The sequence below is a fragment of the Hetaerina americana genome, unplaced genomic scaffold (assembly GCF_022747635.1).
Source record: "Hetaerina americana unplaced genomic scaffold, ioHetAmer1.1.p SCAF_6, whole genome shotgun sequence".
In the NCBI taxonomy this organism is placed as follows: Eukaryota; Metazoa; Arthropoda; class Insecta; order Odonata; family Calopterygidae; genus Hetaerina; species Hetaerina americana.
The window spans coordinates 77,536,631-77,561,688 of NW_027287205.1; the positions used below are offsets into that span (position 1 = coordinate 77,536,631).

General features: G+C 35.8%; 1 protein-coding gene across 1 annotated transcript; it reads right to left on the reverse strand.

Annotated features, from left to right (window-relative positions):
- Nucleotides 1-7,999: 7,999 nt before the first annotated feature.
- LOC139695471 (uncharacterized) lies at nucleotides 8,000-24,941 on the reverse strand. Its single transcript, XM_071594256.1, has 13 exons — nucleotides 24,911-24,941; nucleotides 24,680-24,776; nucleotides 22,806-22,987; nucleotides 20,546-20,712; nucleotides 20,331-20,468; nucleotides 18,824-18,930; nucleotides 16,929-17,145; nucleotides 14,627-14,863; nucleotides 14,007-14,153; nucleotides 12,728-12,903; nucleotides 12,386-12,625; nucleotides 10,347-10,519; nucleotides 8,000-9,180 (listed from the first exon to the last, which is right to left on the reverse strand). Exons 1-13 carry the CDS (start codon nucleotides 24,939-24,941, stop codon nucleotides 8,000-8,002), a joined length of 3,093 nt encoding a protein of 1,030 aa, XP_071450357.1.
- Nucleotides 24,942-25,058: the final 117 nt, after the last annotated feature.

Genomic DNA, 25,058 nt, shown 5'->3' on the forward strand with positions numbered 1-25,058 from the left:
GCTTCAATAACTAATCTATCTTCTCCAATCTCCAAAAGTTTATTTGCAAAATTTTGAGCATTCCCATCTCTTAAGAGGATTCGCATGTTTTGTTTAAGGCTAATTTCTTGGACATGATTCCATAAAACAGAATGTTTTAAACAGGCATAAATTTCATCGGCTGGAGTCGATTTTGGAATGACAGGCAGAGTTTGACGGAAGTCTCCACACAGGAGTACCAGAGCTCCTCCCATTAAACTGCAGTTTCCTCTAAGATCTTGAAGTGTTGCGTTGGGGGCCTCAAGAGATTTTTTATGAGCCATCGTACACTCATCCCATACTATCAATTTACATTCTATAAGAACTTGTGCCTGGCCGCTTGTTTTATTTATATGACATTTGGGATTTTCTTGTCGGGAAATATTAAGTGGCAACTTAAGGGCAGAGTGGGCTATTCTTCCTCCTTCCATTAATGTCGCTGCAATACCTGAAGATGCAACGGCTAGAGCAATTTCTCCATGAACCCTGATTTCAGCGAGAACTAAATTAATTAAAAATGTTTTTCCCGTGCCACCAGCAGCATCAAGAAAAATGATACCTCCTTCTTGTTTATCTACTTGAACCATTATTGTTTCGTACACGAATTTCTGATCTTCATTAAAAAGTGGTTTTTTATCCGCGATGTATGCTTCTAAGTCTAAGACATTGTAGCTAGTTTCACGTATATAATCTGGATAAAATACACCCTGTTGATCTTGTACAGGTGCAAAAAGACCGAGTTCCACTGAAGTCTTGTTAACCATGGTGATACACTTTTCCTCCAAAATAATCAAAGTTTTATTAAAAATGTTGGAGTTAAAAGTAAACAAAATTCGGATTTGTCCTGGAAGAGAAATCAAACTGGCCTCTCGCAATGAGTCATCCCAGTGTTGATCTCCTTCTAGTAACCCTAAATTCTGGCAAGCTTCTCTGAATGTCTCACATATTTCTCCGTTTACCGTTCTTAATTCTGCAAATGAGCGAGGTCCTCTAATGGTATGTAGAAGCATTCTTAAAAAATAACATTCGGCGTTGTTAGGATGGACTGTGTAGACTCGGCCCAATGCGTCACATGAATAAATATTATTCTCAGGATCAAAGTTACCCATTTTTCTTCTACAAAAGACTTTCCTTGATGTATTCCACGTATAATATCTCGGCAATTCTGAATACAATAGTGTTCTTGCAAAAGTATCCTGCTGGCATAGTTGGAAAAATGCTGTTTCTATGACAGCAAAAAAGTAAACAAATTACATACATACAAACAAACACTCTCCTTTATATATATATATACACTATTTTCTGTTAGTAGTTGTTTCTTCTGAGAGAAAGCCTTCTTTGCCATTCAATCTCAACTAACTATATCCCTCTTTGTTTACTACTTACGTCACTAGCCATCTAGGTAGGAAAAAACTTCCACTTGTTCCGTTTTGTCTTTCCATAGTCTTGCTTTGAGATTATATTTCTTACTTTCACTGCAGACCTTATATAATCTTGAGGTTATACTTTTTCATTCCCATCTCAATATTGGCTATTATCCTTTTAAATATAAAATAAATGGCAATGGAATTATCAGCACTGGTAGAATTTTTAGTGAACCTCATAATCACCCGAGTGACTTTGCTGTTTTAGAAAAGTTCTCATATTTGCTTGTAACTCTTTAAATTTCGAGGAAACCTTCGTTTCATTGTTACTGTATTTGCCCTTAGCATTGTCTTAAAACTTATGTATTCATTGTAGAAGCTACTATGTTTATGAATCAGTCATTTATGGAACTTAACCCCACCAGCCAATAATATAGTGTCATGAATATTATGCAAGCCGAACAGAAATGTCTCATTGAGGTTCCAGCTTATCCAAATGAACAATCTAAATAAAATTTGCCCCATATTTTACCCGCAAATACTAAAATACCATGAATTTTTAAGTCTGACAAAATTCCTTCACTTATCCATAATGCAGGATACTCTGTTACAGTATCCGATTGATGTACTTTAGGGTGTACTATAGGGTAATTCCTATACAAAAGATCTGAAACAGAAAAAAAAATACTCCCAGAATATTAACCCGAGTGCCATTGTGCCTTTCACAAATAAAAACTGATAAGCTAAGCTGCTTAGTTTCTCAGATTGCATTGCTACAGGCCTTGGGCAATTGCTACCAAACTTTCAGTTACAAACAAAACATCCATCACAGCTTCAGCCATCTCCTTTGAATTGTTGTAAGCATACTTGCGGCTGGGTTCCAGTTGCAAATAATTGGAATCATGATGTAGTTACATTTCAAATGACAAGTTTAGCTTACCTGGAGATAAACTCGTGCATCCTCTTGTCACAACTGCTTGCATGTTAAGTACACTTATTTTACGGATGACCCATCTATTTAGAGGTTGACTTACAACATGTGGCCCTTTATGACCGATGTAATAATATAGCCCCCTGCAAGTCATTAATTTGTTGTGGTTATAAAGTGTTATCAAAATTTTATTTTTATAAGTGGAGTTAACACTGCACAGAACTTATTTTGTGGACTAAATGCCTATTGTACTGGTTGCATTCTTATCATATAATAGCACTGTTCTGCAGTTTTTTGAAGATATCTCTAGCACTATTAAGTACATTCATAAAATTTCAAAATTCTTATTAGTCTTCAATTTCTTGGACAGAAATAATGTTATGAGATAATTGGGTAGAATTAATGAATGTATTACAAAAGATACAAGTAGAATGGAGGGATAGGTAACTTCTCTATAACCTGTGCATCTTAGAATGATCAGTTTTGTGTGGCAGACGCAGAGTCTGGATGGGTGGTGTTAGGAAGAGGAGTGAGACAGAGATGTTTATAATCACTCATGCTTTCTAACGTGTGTATGGAGGAAATAGTATTCGTGGTACAAAAAGAACTGTAGATAGGAATGAAAGTCAGTAAGAAATTCATAAAATCAGGTCTACAGATGACAACACTTTAGCTTGAAAGTCAGCCAAGGGTTTACAAGCATTGCTGAGCACATTGATCATTGTCAGTTCGATAGGTTTGTGATGAGAAAATATATTAATAAAACAAAGGTTATGCAATTTTCTAGAAATAAAAAGGCTAAGCTAAACATTAAAATGAGAGGGAAAAAACTAGAGCAGGTGGAACAGTTAACGTATCTCAAAAGTGTTATGGACCAAAGTAGTAGGAACATAAGGAGAAGAATTGCACTAGGGAAAGAGGCTTTTACAAGAAAGAATGAGTTAATGACAAGGACGTTGAGAAAGAATGTCGAGAAAAGGCTTGTGTAAACTTTGATATAAAGCGTAGTTATGCCTGCCACAGAAAAATTGTAACTGAAGTAGGATGATAGACATAGACTGGAGGCTTTTGAAATGTGGGTGAGGAAAAGGATGGTAGAGGTGAAGTGGATAGAAAGGAAAACAAATGTGAAATTGCTGGGCATGGTGGGAGAGGAGAGGGGACTGTTGGGAGGCAGGATGGATGCAGAGCATATTGATTAACATTGGGATGTTGAATGTGATAAGGGGAGAAAGTTGGAAAAATAAGGAAGGGGTAGGAAAAGGATAGGTAAATTAGATGAAATGAAGGGAGGAAGCAAGTAAGTGGAATTGAAGAATTGTTAATTACAATTTATAGGAGTCACATTGTACCATAAGGCAAGGCTAAGACATGTACGGGTGTCAAGTTTGTGTTTATCCTAAACTTACCTTTAACAGTAGACTACCACATAACAAACACACTATGGGTACATTCATGAATCTCAAGAGGATGTTAATGCCACACTTCCTATCCTTCTTTACATTTAAATTCTCATTGCTTATTGCACAAACCCTCTTATCCCAGGGTTACTTATGTCACAAAGCTCTCATTTCTGCATTATATCTCAAACCCATTTCCTAGAAGACTACTAATTTGGTGCACTGACACAAAAACAAAGCAGAATGTTAAATTTTAACAGCATATTTATTTAGATGAAATTTCATTGAATTTGAGGATACTGATGAACATAAGCATTCAGTTAATAGCTATAAGAATGTGGTACCAAAGATGAATTGGGAGGAAAATTTATTGAAAACTTTTTCCAACATTCTTTACATCTTGTAACAGGGCTGAAGTCAGAGATTTCATATTTTTCACTTTTGAAAATAATTCAGACAGTTCAGTATGTTATCATTTATAGGTAAAGAGACGGGAAATAAATATAATCTCTCTAAAAATTTAGTGTACATCCAAAGAACTTCATCATTAACCCACAGACCTTGAAAATTAATACAAAACATGGCAGCACTTTGTACCCTGAGGCATCCCTCACGGTATGGTTTACAATACAACTTTCAAAAAGACAAACATTTTGTTTAGTAGAGATAACATTTGTTGATCTAAATCGCCAATTCTTAACTGTCATGCAGCAAAAAGCATTCCAGTTTACATAGGTCCTAAATCACACAGATGATATTACTCAAGGTAATATAATTGTAATGGCTGATTTTAAATAATTAGCATCTTGTATTACAACACTATCAATCTTATTTACATAGAAACAATTATACCAGCAGACATAAATGAAAATTTCTCAACGATCTGAAATTATAAGAAGACTAGCTAAGGAAGTGATATGGGTATAAAATATTTTCTGTAAAGCCAAGAAGAAATCATCAAACTATTTTTGTAGAGTTTAAAAACTAAGTTCATGAAAATAAACAAAGAAAAGTGTAAAATACACTTATTCAATTAGTCAAATTTTAACGGACTACAATAATATTATAAAAAATAATTGCCAGAATACAATACAAAAAAACTGACAACCAGTGACAGAACACATGGAAATATTTCTTAAATATTTTATGTATGAATGAAGGAATGAAGACATAAATGCCATTCAAACTTAAATGCGACAGTATGGAACCTAGACGGTACAATGGGGAAGTCAGGTTGGCATTACGAAGGCTACAATAGGATTTTAAAGAGTCAGCGACGATATAGTTTATCTGAATGTATCCAAACAGAAACTAAAAGATGTCTTAGTAAAATGAAAAGTATGACGCGCACAGCTCTACACTCTTTTAAATCTAAAATGCTAAGCAAATATCTTGAGTAAAATCCAAAGTCATTCTGGTCCTTAGTTAGAGAAATACAGGTTAAATGTCCACCAGTCATTCTTTGAAGACAAAAAATGGAGAAATTATTACAGTTGGCTTGAAAAAGACAAATATTTTAAACAAGTTTTTCCACGTCTACAATAAAAACACAAATGCACCAAATGAGCTTCCACACCCACTCGGGAACACATGAGCGATATAAAACCGACCAAGAAGGGAAAAGAACATCTGCTCCGTAATATCAAAGCAAATAAAGCACCTGATCCTCAAGACATGCCTGCTAGAATATTAAAGGAATTAGCTGAAAACATTGCCCTGCTTTCAGAAATTGCTTCTCTAAAATCGATAGAAGAAATAGTAGTACCGCGTGACTGGAAACCAGCCCATGTAACTCCCATCTACAAAGGCAGCAATAGGGATAAACCAACCAAATGCCGACCCATTTCCATAACATCGATCTCTCATAAAATATTAGAAAACATTATTTTCAGTAACATTAAGCGGTTTCTAAATAGTAAGAAAATACTAAGCCTCAACCAGCATGAATTCAGGAAGATCATTTATGGCAAAACACAATTAGGTCTTTTCATTCACAATAAACTTAGAATGGGAGAAAGAAACACACTAGTCAATGCAGTATTGCTAGATTGCAGAAAAGCCTTTGATAAAATCCCACACAGTAAATTGCAACAAAAACTTAAATGCTATGGTATCAAGGAGAAAATAATAAATTGGATTAGAGACTTCTTGTCAAATCGAAAACAAATAGTAGTCATCAACAGGTTGTTCTCAACAGATATAGATGTAACTACGGGTGTCCCCCAGGGAAGTGTAATAGGGTTACTTCTATTCTTAATATATATTAATGACTTAAGCTCACATGTTAGTAACAATCTCAGATTATTTGCTGACAACATGGAGGTATACAGGGAAATAAGGAGTCAATAGCTCATGAGCTACTCTCTGGAGACTTAGACACAATCTCGGATTGGTGCGAGGAATGGGGATTAATGCTTAATACAGACAAATGTACAGTTTTGAAATTTTGGAACAAAGGATGTGGCGAACAGGACATTAACTATGAAATAGAAGGCTTATTGCTAACTACGGCCAATCAAGTTAAATATTTGGGGGTTGTTCTAACACCATGCCTTTCATGGGGGGCACATATCAGGACAATATGTGGATCCGCTTCAAAGAAAAATCTACTTCATTAAACGGGTGGAGGGGAAATGTAAGAGAAAGTAAAAGAGAGGTGTTATTTTGCTCTAGTTAGACCTCATTTGGAATATGCCACAAGTATTTGGGATCCTTGGGAGAAAATTTGGCAAAAGGAATTAGATAAAGCCCAAAGAAAATCCACCAGATTCGTTAAAAATTGTTATAAAAAGAACAAAAGTGTGACAGGTATCTTAGGGGATTTAGGCTGGGAGCCACTTGAAATATGAAGAGAACAAGCGAGACCTATACTTTTAGAAAGGTTCAGAACAAACAAGTTTAAGAATGACACAGAAGGAATTATTATGGCCCCACACCACTTAGGTAGATCAGACCACAGAGATAAAATAAGGGAGATATATTCCAGTACCCATAGATACAAATACTTATTCTTTCCCCGAACAATCAGAAATCATAACAGTAAGAAACTGAAGTCACTTTAGAAATATCAAAAACATTGAATTTACAAGTTGGAACAAAATTAAACATTGCAAAGACATCAGGTATATATGTAGGTGCATGTGTATGTTAGTTGGTAGTTTGTCTATGTGGGTCATAACAGTTTTTGCATGAATATATACCATGTTTTGTTTGCGGATTGTATAAATTTGTAGCTTTTGCATGTAGTTTTCTTCTTAATTACAGCTGATGCCCAAACACCCCCTGGCCACATGACCTTGCAGCAGCTTGCTGGGTATTAAGTAAATGTGTAAGAGATGAAAAAATTGAACAACTGATGATCTAATTTCAATGAAAATGTTCTGTTAAAGTATTCTCTTAGAAAATAAAACATTGGAATTGGGTACAAATAATTGTTGGATCCTGGGCCCAACCATTCTCTCCTCTACCCTTATTGTACATAGTATAAAAAACATTTTTCAGTAGAGGACATAGAAGTGATAGTCTGTCACACAATCACAGTTTCAGGGTAATATGCCCCAACAAGGAGTAAGCTCTTCTGGAATAAGGTTCCAAAAATTTCACCTCTTGTTCTAATTAACAAACTTTGAAACAGATTCTCCTGTTTAAAAATTTATCTCAGGAATTACAGCGTAAAAATGCCAGATTATAAATGAACAGATAACTCATTATTTATAAACTACCAATCAGTTTTGACACATAACCATCACTCTTAAGGTTGAAACTGCATTTCTGTTTTATAAATGACAGCATAAAGTGTTATTTATACTCTACAATAATATTTACACATTGAGTAAACACCAGTGGTCAATATATAGGATGCAAAAATACTGCATGATATGTTACTGTACAACTTTCCCTAATCTGAATCTTAACTCACTTGTCCCACAGGTTTCAAACCTCTGACATCCAATGCATTTTGATTAATTCATTATTTTCCTTATGATGACATATACTCCACATGAATGCACAATAATGAATCAAACTATACAGAACTAATTCAAATTGAAGGTACCCATCTTCAAAAAAATTATAAAATTATGAAGTATCTAATGTTAGTTGACATAAGCAGTTTCTCTGAAACAATATGGAGTTGATACTCTTTTTTTTAATTCATAAAAATTCCATTATTTATCACAGTACCATGAGCATCACACAATTCACTCATCATTACTGATAGATTTAAATATAAAAAATATGCATCTATGGAAATATTCAACAAAATTCTCATATATATATATATGACACTAAATATCAAAATCAATATCATCATCTGCATAATCGCCTGTGCTGAACACCTGGGAAGAAGTTTGGGTATTTGGAAAACTTGAAATGTCCTTCTGGCTTTTAGGAAATGAAGGTGTTGAGGCAGAAAAACACTTGGCATACATCACCAGTTCATTCACTCTTTTAGATTTGCTATCTGTGCATCCCTTACCACCAAGCCTGTTCTGTCTGCAGTCATCGGTGTTTAGTTCATGTTTTTCACTCACAGACTTTCTGCTTGATAATGCTATTTCATCCTTGCCAATTTCATTTTCAGACAACTTGCATTGGTTGTTTGATTGGACACAAACTGAGACTACAGCATCACGGTTTTCATTTCCCTTAAGACTCGCATTATCACCCATTGTTGATAAGCTACTCATATCCACATGATCAGAAGTACTTACTCTCTTTTTACTCTGAAAAGAGAACCTATTTTTCAGCTCTGTAACTTTGCCTGCCATATCATTACCTCTATTACTCTTATTCTCATTCACAGAAATGATACACCCTCCTCCATCCTCGGTTCTATCGATTGCTTCATCGACTAAATGTATTCCATCATGACTAGTTTTGCTTACTCTTTCCTCTGCTGAGTCCTTTCCCTTGGTAGTATCAGGGTTATGGCTCGAGCTGGCATTTTTTACAGACTTCTTCTTTTCGTTGCAACCATTATTATTTTCCACAGCTCTCTTCTTGTTAACAGTTGTACGTGGTTTAATATGCTTCCCTTGGCATTCAGTCACACCATATAATGTCTTGTCTTTATTTCTCTTTATCCCCGCAAGCACGGTTTGCAATTTATCCGACAAAAGTAAGGACTTTGTGCTCCCACTCTCGACTTCATTGTTGCATTGCGTCTGTGTTTTGATGGTAGAATAATCCGTTGAAATACACGAGGTTGCTGGCTGTAGGATTTTTTTGTTCTGGAAAGATGGTGAACTCATTGTTTTATCACTACTCTCTGCGGTGGGTGTTATTAAGTCACTGTCAGTACTTTCATTCACCTTTGGCGAATCTAATGGTGAATAGCTTATTGCATCTTGGACATCATTGTGACTAATGCTACTTTCATACATGAACGAGGAAGACTGAGAATTGATATCTTCTATTTCTTCCTTCAAAAGATGCATTAATCCTAATTTCTTGAGTATTAAGTCAACTGAAAAGTAAATAGACCTAAATTAATAACAGAAATAAGGCAAAATTTTCAGGTACTTCTATCATACTACTTACAATTGATAACATAGAATAATGTAATAGAATGTCATAAAATTATTTTTTAGCAGTGAACAATGGAGTAATCTTCATAACTAAACAAGGCATTGAAATAGTTGCAGACTTCAGATCTAACCTATGTACATACAGGTCACTACAATCACGGCCAAGTGTCCACGTTTTGCGATGGAATCAATGACAGAAAATATACTCAAATCATAGAGGTCAGCTGGGACTTAATGAAATATATTAATTTTGTGTAATTATTAAATATCAGTAAATTGAAAAAAGTAATTCACAGCCTTCATGAATTGAAAATTTAATTGTGTGTGATATCCCTTGCAAGAGTCTAAGTGTAGAACAGGACTCCATACACAACTGCATGGCCATATTAAGACAAGCATCTTGACACAGGACATTTATGTGTGGATCCAATTGACATTGGTGCTCTAATACATCCTCTTGGGTATAAAACTTTTCAAAATTATTTTGGGTGTGAGACATGAACTGTCAGGCTTTGTTTTCAGTAAAATACTGTCTCAAAAAAATGAACACAAACCAAAGAGATCTCTTAAGTGATTTTGTTTTCTGTTACCTCTTAATAAGCCATGCATTCAAATTACCTATATCTGTCTTATACTTAGTCTCCATATAAGAAATCTTGAAATTTGATTTGGCAAGGATGTACCATAATTTTCTGAACAGGCCCTAGGAGGGGTTTCAGCTGTAAATATGACACATTGCACTCTCAGTATTCTGATAGTTTATTAAAATAGAATTTATGACTTAAGTGGGTTGATTATTAATATTAAAATAAATATTTAATTTCATCCAGTTTTCTTAAATTTTTACAAAATGATAATTAATTTTTTAACTTTCTGTGTATATTACATATTTTTTCACACAATATTTTAACAATGCTCAGGAAAAACACAGAACTGGCTAGCTTAACAGTCCTTTATAAATACAGTTCTATATCAGAGTTGACTTGGGTGGAGTGGCAGCCCTTAAATATATATTATTGAACTGGCTAGGTAAATTTCCCATGAGGCAACCTTATACTCTCCAATCCAGTTTCTTTTAATCAATAACAATTAAATGAACAATTACCTTGTACTTTGTATTCATCAGTGGCATTGTCAGGGAAAGAAGCATGAAGTGCATTGACTCCACTGATCAACGCTGCACCTTGCATGGAAGACTCCACTAATGATACTGCCACAACAGCGTCCATGATGGTTACTTCAGAATGATACATTAACCTTGCATGTCCTTGGGATAACCTTAGGAAGTATTCAAAAGAGAGCATCTTGGATTAGTAAAAAATAAGACTACAATGAAAATAAGTCCAAATACTAAGTATGTAGTCAGCCAAAAGAGGGAAGTCAGGATTTTGTTCCAAATGCTAATACCACATGAAAGTATAAAAACTGGGAAGTTGATATACAAATGCAGGATTGGAGTACACAGTTTAAGTAGGGGATGGATTCATTCCTATGAAGTAAATGAAGATTGATATGTCATTACTGATTTATGTCTGATCTGGTCTGTAAATTACATTCTTACTCTCCATTTACTTTCTATGGACAAAAAATATCTCCCAGAATATTAACTGTCTATTCAGAAATTTGATGATAATTTGGATGTCCACCTATGAAAAATTTGTTGCATAAATAATTAGGCATAAATGTTAGTTTGTAAAATATCAATAGCATAAGGTTTAATTTTTTTAGTACAGAGTAAACGTTTGGCATTGATTCAGTGAATAGATCGTATTCATTAATTGAGTTTCCTCGAAGGAACACTTTCATCTACGTGATTCTAAAATATATTTCAACTAAATATTGATAATGAACATCAGAAAAAAAGAAATGAACTTCAGGTGATTTGGATCAGGACAAAGAAAATCTTCTAAAATTCTTCATTTTAGTTTTGATTGAATCTTTATTACAAAAAATTATTTTACATCAAATAAGGGGTAATATCTGTAATGATGCAATGAATTGTTTTCCTTCAAATATTTTATTGCATACTCTGGCCTAACCTTAATTTACTAAAATTTGGTAATTTAATGGTTTAATAACTCTCAAGAGAATTTCTAAATAACATAATGAATTTTATATTAGAAAACAAAATAAAGTGCTTGAGGACGATCATGATGGTGTGGAAAATACATATTTTAATAATGCCTGATACTAATTAAACCTCACAGAATCAATATGCCCGAGAAACATCAAATATTCTATACCGAAGGATCCTTGAACTAATTTCTAAGGTACTCATTTCATGTAACAGAAGCAAGAAAGTTAAGTTGGGAGTACCATTGTGATTGAATGGGAGCTTCACTGTCTGAATGTACTCAAACACCTGTTCTCCTATACCTATAGATGACCACCACCCTTTCATCATTTAAACCATGCTGATGATGCAATTCTTATTAGTTGATCCAAGGAATATTGCTCAATTTTTCTAATTGTCTTTCAACTCAAAGTTGGTATTTTTTCGAGGATCTTGTGTGGAAGGGGGAGGGAGGTAAAGGGGAGGGTTAGGATATCCACTTGTAGTATAATAATCCCTCCCCCTCTCCTCATCTCGAACAGGTATACATATAAGTCATATGCCACTGAATGTTTACATTGTACTTTTGATAATGATTTGAAAACATTGAAACCAGTAGTCAGGCATTGCAAAAAATAAGGGTAGAAAATTACCAAGTGTTTTGCGATCAAATGAGTTAACTGTACCACATCACAGTGCCTATAATTAATTCTAAAAGGCACACATTTTTCATTGGGAATTCCCATATCATAATCCTGATTTACATTTCAAATTACTGACTTTTTAAATAAAATTCTGAACTTGACTCCATTTTTACAGAATTTTTGAAGAAACAGCAATTCCCAATTCTTTTCCAACTTGATGGCCACCCTAATGTTACTTATTAGGTAGAAATTACTATGGTCAGATTACTCCCGACCACTGCTAAGTATGCATAATGCGCATATATGTATCTCCTCAGAGAGAACAGAGAAATTCTTCGATTGGTCATTTTGTATGCAGCCTTGCTATGCTGCTTATGCACAAAGGACACTAGATATATGAGTTCTCATAGAAAAACATATTCTTGTTTCAGGTACATATGAACTTACCTTACCAAACTTTCTAGCATACGAACACTAGTTCGGGCAGCATTGCGTAGATCCGTTTTCCTTTGGGCTTGGTAATACTCTCTCAGTATTTTATTGGCTGCATCTGACATGGTTGGCTTAAGGTGCTTGATGACACAAAAGTAAGCTTGAAGTTTTTCCAAACTCCAGAGATTGGCTGACTTTTTTACCTCCATGGATTTTAAAGGGTCCTTTCCCTTCAAAATAAAACTGGAAACCATGCTGCAGGGAAACATATTGATGTGAATAAAAACAATGACATACATACACTATAGATTAAATACAAGCAAGGATAAATGAACACTAAATATTTGATGGACATACTTGTCCCAGTCTTCATTCCGGGAGTCAAGCATCACCAGCACAAGATCAAATCGGCTAAGTAATGGACTAGCTATTGCAATGTTAACAGTCACTGGATGATTTGAATCATATTGACCTTTAGGGTTTGTAGCAGCAAGAACAGAGCACCTGGTACTTAGTTTACACACAAGTCCAGCCTGTAGAAAAAAATATGCTGTAACAGTTGAATTTATTTTATACCAGACAGATACTTTCTCAGATTAAAATTTGGTTCATGTATATAATCAATCTCATTAGCTTGAATGTGATGTAAATAGCATAATTAAATTCAAGAGAAGAGCGAACATAAATGTATAGTTCAAGTTCACTTTATTAGCGCACACTTTAATATAATGTACATGATTCACATGAAATTTCTCTTCAAATTCAACAGGAAAATGACTCTGACCAGCAATATCAAACTTGTGTAGAACATTCCCTCTCCCCTGAGTCCAATGAATCGTACAGCAACTATACATGTAAGCAGCAAGCTGGAAATAGGGTATTGCGTACTATATCCAGGTATAATACAAGTGTATGATTATGCCTCCTCCTTATTGATTAATGAATTCCCGAGGACAGAAAACTTATAAAATATAGGGCATGAAAGCAAAAAATAAGAGGTCTATGTATAGTGTTGGTAGTGCATTACGTGTAGGTTGTCCTACACATGTATACTCAAAACAATTTTCATGCCACTCTTAATCCCACAAAAATAGAAACTTATGTATTAATATTACCATAAATCATCAAAATATTTAACACACATTTACTGTAACATTACGACATAGTATATAGCATACTAGCATATATCATAGCATATATAGCATAGTATAGCATATATTATACTATTATACTATTACTACTTATATATAATAATAGTAATAATATATTACTATTATTATTACTACTATACTATTACTACTTATATTATAAGTAGTAATAGTAGACTATACTATTATTACTATTATATTACTACTTATATTATTACTACTTACTATATTATTACTACTATTATACTATTATTATACTATTATTATATTATACTATTATTATATTATACTATTATACTATGCTATAGTATAGCATATATTATACTATAGCATATAGCATAGTATATAACACTTACTGAAGTGGAATCATCCAATTTTATCAGACTAATATTAAATTAACAATTACATTTCTTCCTCCCAATAAATTATCTGCATAACATCACCCCAATATCAATATAAACCAAGCAAGAGAGCAACAAATAAGTGACCTTGGCAACACTGATGGTCTGTTGCTCCATCGCTTCATGGATGCTGGCTCGATCATGCTCTCGAATAGAGTTGAATTCGTCAATGCAACAAACACCACCATCAGATAACACCAGAGCGCCAGCCTCTAACTGCCAACCACTGCTTTCCTAAGAGAAGGGAAGGCAAAAAAATCACTCATGATTCTGAAATGCCATGTCATATTTCCAATTTTAATGTCTACTCTTGAATAAAAAAAATGGCCTTTTCCCCATTATTTCTGAATGCCTGAAGAAATTTAGCCTGACTTTTCCTTGAACGAGTAGCCATCTTGTGACCACGGTGGCAATCTAGCCCTGAGAAATGGTGTCCCATGCCCATCTGTATGAATCAGTGCAAAGTGAGTCATGGCTGGATCACTCAACAGATTATGGTCCACCATAAGTCAATTCTTTATCCTATCTATTCCACATGTTAGCACTTTTGATACCTAAGGGTAGATAGATATATTTCAATTCCATTTTAAAAAATTGATTTTAAACAATTTAAAAAAAATTAAATCACATCCAACTTTCTTATCATTAGATGGAACATCATATTGTTAATTCTGAGCTTTTCAAGAGAAGATTATAACAGCAATTACCTTTACAGCAGTCACAGTTAAACCGGCTGACGTCGAGCCCACCCCTGTGGTGAAGACTGAGCGCGGACAAATCCGAGCGGCAAAGCGCAAGAGGTGGGACTTGCCCGTACCAGGATCGCCAACAAGTAGCATGTGAGGCTCACCCCTCACCTTTGTCCCTGAGCCTGGGTCTATCCTCTGCACACCACCAGCCAAAATTACAGCTACTGCCAGCTTAATGAGGTACAGCCCATATACCTGTTCATGGTCTCTTATTAGTCACACAACACTAGAACCACTCCCTGCACTTTTCATTAATCATACTGCATTAACACACTACATGAACTTGATGGACAGACTGGGCCTTATACTATAGATATTTTGCTTTTAGAAAAAATGCTTAGAACCACTAAGCTAGTCCTGTTTTAATTGCTGAGGTAATTGAAAAAGAAAAACATAACTAATAAGGATTAAGGTGATTTCCCTTTAGTGGCTTCGTTAGAATCTCATTGCTGATAAATAAGCAATGGGAATCTAACAAAGGCAAGGTGTAAAGGGAATTTTTCATAAGCAAATCTTGTGTTAACATCAGTCTATCTAAGACATGGAAATGAATCTATATTGCTGGTTTGAAACAGAGCCATCAGTAGCTTAAGGAAGAGGAGTAAGGTAGGGTTATCCATTATCAGATGTGTTGCTCAATGCATATGTGGAGGAAATAGTTTAAGAAGCATGGGGAGAACTGGAGAAGTAGAAATGAGTGATGGTGGGGAATTCATAAAATCAGGTTTGCAGATGATCAAACTTTAGTTAGGCAGTCAACCAAGGAGGTACAAGCATTGCTGAGCACATTAGAAAGTTAGTGACCAGATGGAGAGACAAGATGGGCAGTGTTAGGAAGAGGTGTACGGCAGGGTTGTCCATTACCAGCAGTGCTGTTCAACCCATATGCAGAGGAAATGATTAAAGAGGCATAGGAAGAACTGGAGGTAGGAATGAAATTACGAGGGGAATTCGTAAAATCAGTTAGATTTGCTGATGACCATGCTCTAGTTTGTCAGTCAGCGAAGGGATTGCAAGCTTTGCTGAGTGAATTGGAAATTCAGTGAGTTAAATATGGTATGAGAATCAATAAAAATAAAACAAAGGTTTTGCGATTATCCAGAAAGACAAAGGCTGAGTTAACATTAAAATAGGAGGGCAAAAACTAGCGCAGGTAGAACAGTTTACCTATCTCGGAAGTGTTTTGGACCAACAAGGTCAAAGTAGTAGGGACGTAAGGAGAAGAATTGCACTAGGCAAAGAGTCCTTCACAAGGAGGAGGGAGTTGATGACAAGGATGTTGAGTAAGGATGTCAAGAAAAAGCTTGTCAAAACTTTGATATCGAGCGTAGTTATGTACAGTGTGGAAACATGGTCCCTGAAGTAGGATGATAGATGTAGATTGGAGGCTTTTGAAATGTGGGTTTGGAGAAGGATAGAGAAGGTAAAATGGACTAAAAGGAAAACAAACAACTATGGTAAGCGAAGAGAGGGGATCGTTGGGAGAAATCATTAGGAGGCAGGAAAAATGGATGAAAGCATATTGATTGGCAGTGGGATGTTGAAGGCTGTTTTAGAGAGGAATATGTTAGGCAAACATGAAAAGGGCAGGAAAAGGACAGGGAAGTTGGGCGTGATGAAGGGAGGAAGGAAGTACGCAGAGATGAAGTGAGTCTTGTTGTGGAGTAGGATACTGTGCTGTGTTTTGTTAGCAGATATTTATTTGGTAGTTGTGTCCATCCAAATCTACCTTATCCAGCAGATTACCTTAAAAAAAAAGTGCTTCAATTCTTAGGCATTATCATAGCTACTATGTTCCAATACAATGTGTGGATACATATGCACCCACCTTGAAAGTGGAGGGGGAATATTCTGAGAGGGTGTGGGTCTAGGTTGATGTACTACACTGGTATGCCATAGTCTCTCTCCAAAGAGTTCCCACCTGGGGAGGAAAGACCAGAGGAAATGATGGAGGTGAAGATTGAGATAAAGAGGTCTGGTTTAAATGGCTAGAATTCTCATAAACGGAAGTAAAGGATGGGGAATGGCCTTCACAATCTCCATAATTAGTGCCTCAGCCTAGACATCAAAACACATGCATCAAATAAATAAGTGGATCATAAAAAGTGTCTTCTTCATTTACACTAGTGTATATGACTCCATGAATTTCAAAGAGCTATTCATTAATAAATTTTGTCTTAAAATTTATCCAAAGTGAACAATTAGAACATGAAGAAAACAAGTACTTCACGCAAAGGTAAAATAAAAGCATTTGAAATACCTGAGGGCACAATGAGGCCAGAATAATATTTCTGCCATTGAGTGGATGACGTGAATGATATTTCCAAAACTGTTCAAATTCATCTTTCATTTCTGGTGTAACTAGTACAGAGGCCTTTTGGTCATTGCACACTTGCAAGTGATTTGCTTGCAGCGAAAGCTCTATTTCACTCTTATTCCCAGCACTCAGGGTGCTCCAACGTCTTCGAACAGTGCCACTAGAATAAAATGGGTGCAAGGATCCAAGGTTTCAATTTCATTAAGATTTAACAAAAAATGTACGAGAACTACAGACTAAATAAATAGGCATATGACATGCAGATAATAACTGGGGTGATGTAATCATGATGAGAGTGAAAAGTAGTTTTTCCTGCAACAAGTACAATGACAATTCCACTGTTGATTAAGTGGCGAACATGCATTTGAGTTTGACAATGATTGGAGGAGGACTCATTCATTTAAATCCTGCCAAAAGTAAATTTGCAGATTCTCTCAGCCCCATTGACTTGTATATTTTGAGATTTTCTAGGGGGGGATAATCTTAATAATAACTATTTTGGTTCAATAGTTTCAGCCTCAACTTTGTGGAAGTTCATTTTAATAAATGAAAAAGAAACACTTTGTTCCAATCCACCACTTTATTACAGGTACGACTAGTTTCGACGCTACGGCGTCATCCTCAGGTTTGCGGGGATTGCAGTGCGAGGTACATCGGACAGAGTGGTCGAGCGGTGCGGACAAGAGCGGAGGAACACAAGAGATGCTACAAGAAGTGTAACCTAGCCCAATCCCACTTTGCCAAACACCTGTGGGAGGAAAATCACACCAGTGATTTCATCCCCAAAATTCTACATCGTGAAGAAAAAGGGAGGAGGATGGACAAGAAGGAAGAGTTGGAGATCCGGAGAACAATGAAGAAACATCCTTTACTCAATGACATTCTGTTTGAAAACGTATCACCTCTCCTGGAAGCCTCCCTAGCAATAACAGAAAAACAGAACCTCTAACCCCTTCCCCCTAACTCCCATTGACTCCTAACCCGTACCTTTATCCCCATTAGCCATTGACTCAAATTATACCGACCAATGAAATTTTCCCCTTTCTTAACCCACCTTCCAATCCCCCCCACTCACTAACGCTTTTCCTGGTGTTTCCTACCCTCTCCCACATTCTTTCGTACCTACCCCCGTACTCCCCTCCCCGCCCCCTCTTCCCACAACTCCCCCACCCTTTCCAGAAGAGGGTATATATACAATGATTGTGACTTTAAACTTTGTACCTGAGGATGATGCCGTAGCGTCGAAACTAGTCGTACCTGTAATAAAGTGGTGGATTGGAACAAAGTGTTTCTTTTTCATTTATTAATAACTATTTTATTCATGTCACTATATATTCTAAATCTAAGATTCTGAAAACAAAAAATAGCCCAAAGTATTCAAGCAGAAGGTTGGTTTCATAGGTATGATTAGAGGACATCTAGTACCCAACGCCATGTGAAATCCACACATCAGCGTGGAAGGGACTATTTCATAATCAAACTTAAGCACACCACAAATACAAAAAAAACTTAAAGAGATGCCAAATAGTAAATGTCAAGAGTCATCCGCTAATGTGCATTTTATTGCAACAATTTCAGTGTAAAAATAATTTTCCTTGACCTTGGGCAACTTAATCAGCTAAAACACCAACCAATCAATTGTGGGATCCATATTCGACTCACCACCAAGGCGAAGGATCTTTACACTTTGAAACTGTTGCAATTTAGCCCCACAGTTGGAAGCCTAGGACACTATCCACAGGGCTACCTATTCTTTCCCCAGCAAACAAAACTAAAGTGGAATCAGATACCCATTAAAAGTAAGAAACAATTCAACTTCATTGATCAAAATATATTACCAAACTGTAACGTCATCACCAGGCTTGCATGAATCCACCAAGTCATCTTCTAGGGTGACCCACATAGACCTAGGTATTGTGCCGATGCTCAACTTAGATGCTTGCTCCTAATAAAACAAATTGAATTATTGAATTAGCAATAAATAAATCTCCCTTCTCCAAATTCTGTTGCCAATAATGACCTAAATGCTTGAAATCATATTATTTCTATAATAAGCCCAGCATGCAGAAAAATATTCTGGTGTGATAAAATGTGAACAAATTAAAAAGAAATGAAAAAAAATGATCCTAAAGGGCCAGTAGGGGCATTCATTGATAATTTAGGAGTGAAGCTGATTTCATTGGTCAGGCAAAAAAGCAATTTTCGTGCAACAGTTTTTGCCACACTCACAATGTTCAAACTCAAATGTCATGCATGAGGGAAGAATAAAAGACTTTGTGTGTCCACTGGAAAGAATTTATTGTTGTCAACTAGTTTTGCTACACTGTAGCACCACCCATTGACGAGATATATGATGTTAACTTTTTGTAATCCTTCCAGATTATGCTACAGCGTAGCGAAACTAATCAACAACAATAAATTCTATCCTGTGGAAATGTAAAGTCTTTGATTCTTTCTTCATGTTTTACAAATGGATTCCCACAAAGTATCTCAACAACCCAAAATTTTCACAACCATCTCTCAACTCAAATGTCATCTTAAGATGTACTTTTTCTCACACTATCCTCAAAGAATTTTGCAAAAATTTTTATTCACATTATTTCTCAATAAAAATAACAGTTTCAGGCTTAACTTTGTGTAATGCCTTCATGATGACGGTAGAGAAAGATTAAGTAAGAAGGGCCGTGAAAAAAATTATTATTTATTTTTGCTCCTTCTGGAAGAGCAAAGTTTCTTTCTCTACCCTCATCATTTCTCAATACATCCAACTCTCAGTACTTTTAATTTTGAAGTAATACACAAAGCAAAGCCAAAAATTACATAAATGCAATGCTTAGCCACAAAATTCTGCTCTGAAATAATACATAAACAGCTCTGTTCGGTGACATTACTATCTGACATCACACATTACTTGCATCAATGCAGAGCATTGTAGCAATGTCTTAAGTGGGTAAGGCAGTTGTTTGCTTTCAGGGGATAGAAAAAATGGAAAATTCTAGGCACACATTGGGGAGGGTAAATGTTACAGTTTTCTGTTGAGTTTAGGAGTTTAAACACTCTTCAAAGGCACAATTTAAGCCATATTTCAAGTTTTACCAAAAATATTGGAGGAAATCCAGCATGCAGCATAATTAATGCAGGAAAGGAAACAATAAAAAAATACATTTACTCAGAAATTCAGTTATCTCTCTCTCTCTGAAAACGATACTTTTTTAATATTTTACTGATTCCCACCTCTAACACAAGTAATAAAAAGCAATTGTAGTCATGGCCAACCTTAAGCGGCTTAACTATCACATTTACTAGCATGGAAGTCCATGCTCCACAAACTCAAGCAAAACATACCTGTATTTTTATCTCTTGGAAATCCTTAAAATTTTCAGAGTTAATCACTTGCATAGCTGAGAAGTTTGTTCCTGGACAGCTCTCTGGATTTTTACATTTTGACGGGATAGGAATTGCATAGAACTGATCATAGTCAGCCTGAAATATTTCATTAATCAATTATAATATGTAACAACTGTAAAAAGAATTGCATTAACTGAATAAAATCATACCACCTTTGCCACAGATGTTAGGCCACATTTTGTACACCTATAGGATCTTTGAAATTCCAACATTTTAGGCGTTGTAGTCCTGACCACAGTGCCGGTAAACCGTAAGAAACAACCCACATCATTATTTCTTGGCAGTGTAATTCGATGCAATTCAGGACAAACTGGGAGGGCTGTGAAAAAAATAATTATTTATTTTGGTCACAATTTTATTCAAATAAATTTATCAACTTATTATACAATATTTTAAAATCAAATACTCTGGATTCTGCTTATTTTTGACACATCAGGACAAGTGAATATGACATGATTTGACCTGATTAATCAGCTACCCCTAACATTGAGAAATGCCCTTAATATGTGGATATTATTATTACCATTAGGTAATCTACTGTTTATGGTAGATTTGGTTGGATGCAAATCTCAAATAAATATTTTGTTTCTCCTAACGAAATTCAATCCAATATCCTACTCTACAACAAGTTCCTCTTCATCCTAACAGAATTCCTTCCTACCATCCAACATCCCTATCCTATTCTTGCTATTTCCTCGTTTGCCCACCATTATCCCCTTATCACAGCATTGAACATCCCATTGCTAATCAATATTTTCTGCATCCATCTTTCCTGCCTCACAATGATTTCCCCCAACAATCCCCTCCCCTGGCCCACCATACCAAGTACTTCCTCATTTGTTTTCCTTTTGGTCCATTTTACTTTCACTATCTTTCTCCACACCCACATTTCAAAAGCCTACAAAGTATGTCGATCCCCCAGCTTCAGGGACCATGTTTCAGCACCCTACATAACAATGCTCTACATCAAAGTTTTGATGAGCTTTTCCTTAACATCCTTCCTCAACGCTCCTGTCATCAACTCCCTCCTCCTTGAGATAGCCTTTTGGCCTAGTGCAATTCTTCTCCTTCCATCCCTCCTACTTTGACCCTGTTGGTCCAAAACACTTCTGAGATACATAAATGGTTCCACCTGCTCTGATTTTTGCCCAACTATTTTAATGTTAACCTCAATCTTTCTCTTTCTGAAAAATCGCATTGCCTTAGTTTTATTTACACTGATTATCATCCCATATCTATTGCACTGAATTTCCTATTCAATCAGCAATGCTTGCAACCCCTTGGTTGACTGACAAACGATAGCTTAGTCTTCAGCAAACCTAACTGATTTTACCGATTCCCGGCCAACTTTCATTCATATCTCCAACTCTTCCTATGCCTCTTTAATCATTTGCTCCAAATATATGTACGTGGATTACGAGCAATGATAATTAGTTGATATTTAAGTAAAATACATCATGATTAGGACAAAAGAAAATACAAGCTTAGAGATGAAATGCACATAAGAACAAGAATAGAAGCAATAAGAGAAATTAGTTATCCTCTGAATAAAATTCAGCAGATGCTCATTAAGAGTTGATATACAGTTTTGAATTTATTAAAGTTAGCCAGTCTTGAGGTAAGTGATAGATGACTGAATCATTTGATAAATAAATTAGTTAATGAATGCTGTGTTTTAGTTTTTCTACATTAATTAACAGATAAATAATTGTGTTCTGGTATTACATCATGAGTTTCACACCTTGTGGAGGAATATATAGAAACTTTCTTTATTTTATTAAATGGAACCACATTTAATATATATTCTGAATGAAATAATGAGAAGAGTAGGAACAAATTGAGTAGCTTCAGGCGTGATGTGGTGGAAGTTGAACATAATGAATGACTGAGCGAAGCACTTTTCCACTTGATAAAATATTTTAATTTTACGACTGGGTTTTGATGAATTACATCATCATCAGGTAACAAACTGAAGTGTGTGCAGGCTTATATACATTTACGATTCTATACATTTACGAGAAGAGTAGGATATACAACTTAGGACACAAATTACGAAAAATAGCATTTAATTTCCCTATGATTGTCCTCAAGAATGTACTGCTGTCACCAAGTCCCAAATTAATGGTATACTGTCCCAATTAACAGAAGACAATTCAGGCTCTTTTTTCAATTGAAATCAGTTCCTTCAGATTTGTGTAAAATAGCTGGCTTTCATGATTTACTGGTAAATTGTCAGAATTCATCATAAATCATTACTTTTCTCAAGCCAAGGTTTAAATTAAATAGGTGGAAGAAAGATCAATGCTATGTATTTTTGTACTCCACTCATCTAGAGTACTGTAGCCCTGAAAATTCTGTGCTGGATGATTAGCAATCTTCACATATTTGGCATAAACCAGAGCTATTACTGACCTGTCATTCTGGCATGAACCTTTGGTTTAATGGTATAATTCTTCGCCAAATTGGTGCTCTGCAAAGTTATAATAGCTTGCTGGGCATCAAGCAATGCTCCATCACATAATGGGATCAACTTAGTTGGATTTGAAAGAATTCCATCACCCAGAATCGTACTGGTTTCAAATAACTTGACAAAACTGAAATTAAAATTTTAATTAATAAAAATTTATTCTTTTTTATATATTATTTCTGCATACATTAATTAGTTAAAATATATATAAATGAATACTTTCAATTAAGACAAGTTCTGGTTAATTCAGTAACAGCTTTACTGTGACTTTCCTCCTAAGAATTCAAGCATTCAAAATTAATGTCTCATAACTTCTAATGTTTGACTGTATGCCATGATAGTGGCTTTAACCCAAATCAAAGTTTACATGCATCTTAGCCCACAATAAGTGTTTCTTTTAAATGGATATAATATTATTATTGGTATTCTACCAGCTAAGGTAGGCTTTGGATGGGCACACGCCATACAATTACCAAACAATACATCTACTTGCCTTTCCTAACAAAACACAACCCGACATCCAACACTAATAGGTAAGCCCCACTTCAATTCCAAATACTTCCTTCCTTCCATACAACATCCCTATCCTATTCCTGCCCTTTCCCCGTTTGCCTAACATTCTCCTCTCTATATCAGTCTACATCCCACAGCTGATCAATATGCCTTTCAACAATTTTTCCTCCCTCCATAGGATTTCTCCCAACAAACCCCTCTCCGTGCCCACCACACCTAGTACTTCCTCATTTATTTTCATTTCTGTCCATTTCATCTTCTCCATCCTTCTCTGCACCCAAATTTCAAAAGCCTCCAATCTAAGCCTATCATCCTGCTTTAGTGACCATGCATGCCTTGCAACATCAAGCCCCATATTAAAGTTTTAATGAGTCTTTTCTTAACCTACTTACTCAACATCCCTGTCATCAACCCCCTCCCCCTGGTGAAAGTGTCTTGCACTAATGCAATTCTCCTCCTCATGTCTCCACTACTTTGAGTGAGTTGGTCCAATATAAGTAAACTGTTCCACCTTCTCTATTTATTGTACTCGTATTTTAACATTTACCAAACCTTACAGATATATTGATTACCCAACAACTTTCATTCCCATCTCCAGTTTCTCCCATGCTCTTTCACCATTTCCTCCACATATATTTATTTCACGACTTGATTGGGGGAAGATGGGAGGGAGTGGGAGGAGTCTCTTCTTACACCTAAACCCTATATTAGATCAAAGACCCTTACTAACACCCACGCCCTAGATGGAAGAAAACACAACTAGGCAGGAATCGAACCCGCGACCTCTGGGTTGGAAGATGAGGACGTTACCCCGTCGCCACCGGGGCTCAAATACGACCGACAGCGAACAAGTACCGTGAGGGAAAGTTGAAAAGCACTCTGAAGAAAGAGTTCAATAGTACGTGAAAAGTGCGTCAATTAAAGTCATATATATTGAAAAGCTGGGGTTATAATGGGTACCCCCTCTTCCAAACACTGCCCATTCGGACTCACCGCCACCCACTCGCACCCGAGCAGTCTGAGACATGTTCAGGTCGCGGATAGGACTACCATCTACTCCTATTTTCCGCAGTACATTTATTAGTGTTTCCCAATTCACTCCATGAAATGCCTGAAACCAAAGTGATCGCCCCCTAAGTAATCATTTACCCTCCTCTCAAACATCTTACGGGAACAAGTATCGTCAATTCCGGTTAAATAAGATGTAGGTATCAAAGCGCAGAACTTTATTTTCAAATATAATTACGATTCTGACACAAATTTAAGTTAAGAATTACAGGTTAATTTGATTCACTTGTACACCTACTTGACTGTAACCGAATAGTGAAGACTAATATCAGCGGCTTTGAGGATCTCATTAAGTTCTTCCTGGTGGTTATCCAGTGTATACGTAATAAACATATCTGTAAATGATCAAGGCAAATAAATTAAAACTGGGAACATGGAAGCATTACATTCATTTCTTGACTTTTCAAGTTGGAAATAGGGAATGACAGCCTTTAATGTATGAAATACCTTATCAGCTAACATAACTAACCTTTTAAACTATCATCACTGAGGAACGGCATTGTGAATATTTACATAGCATAAATTCACAAAAATCTAGCATGAGAACCTAAAATTATGCCAAATTTGAACCTAATTATTTACATCCCCTAACTGTCATAGTTCGTCTACAGCCAATA

Bases quoted from the DNA above. Each gene is read 5' to 3' on its own strand.
- LOC139695471 (XM_071594256.1), bottom strand. From the start codon at position 24,941: ATGCCGTTCCTCAGTGATGATAGTTTAAAAG. The intron at 14,154-14,626 runs GTAATTGCTGTT...CCCTTCTCTTAG, and splicing joins TAACTGTGACTGCTGTAAAG to GAAAGCAGTGGTTGGCAGTT. The intron at 12,904-14,006 runs GTCACTTATTTG...TTTTTTCTACAG, and splicing joins AGACCATCAGTGTTGCCAAG to GCTGGACTTGTGTGTAAACT.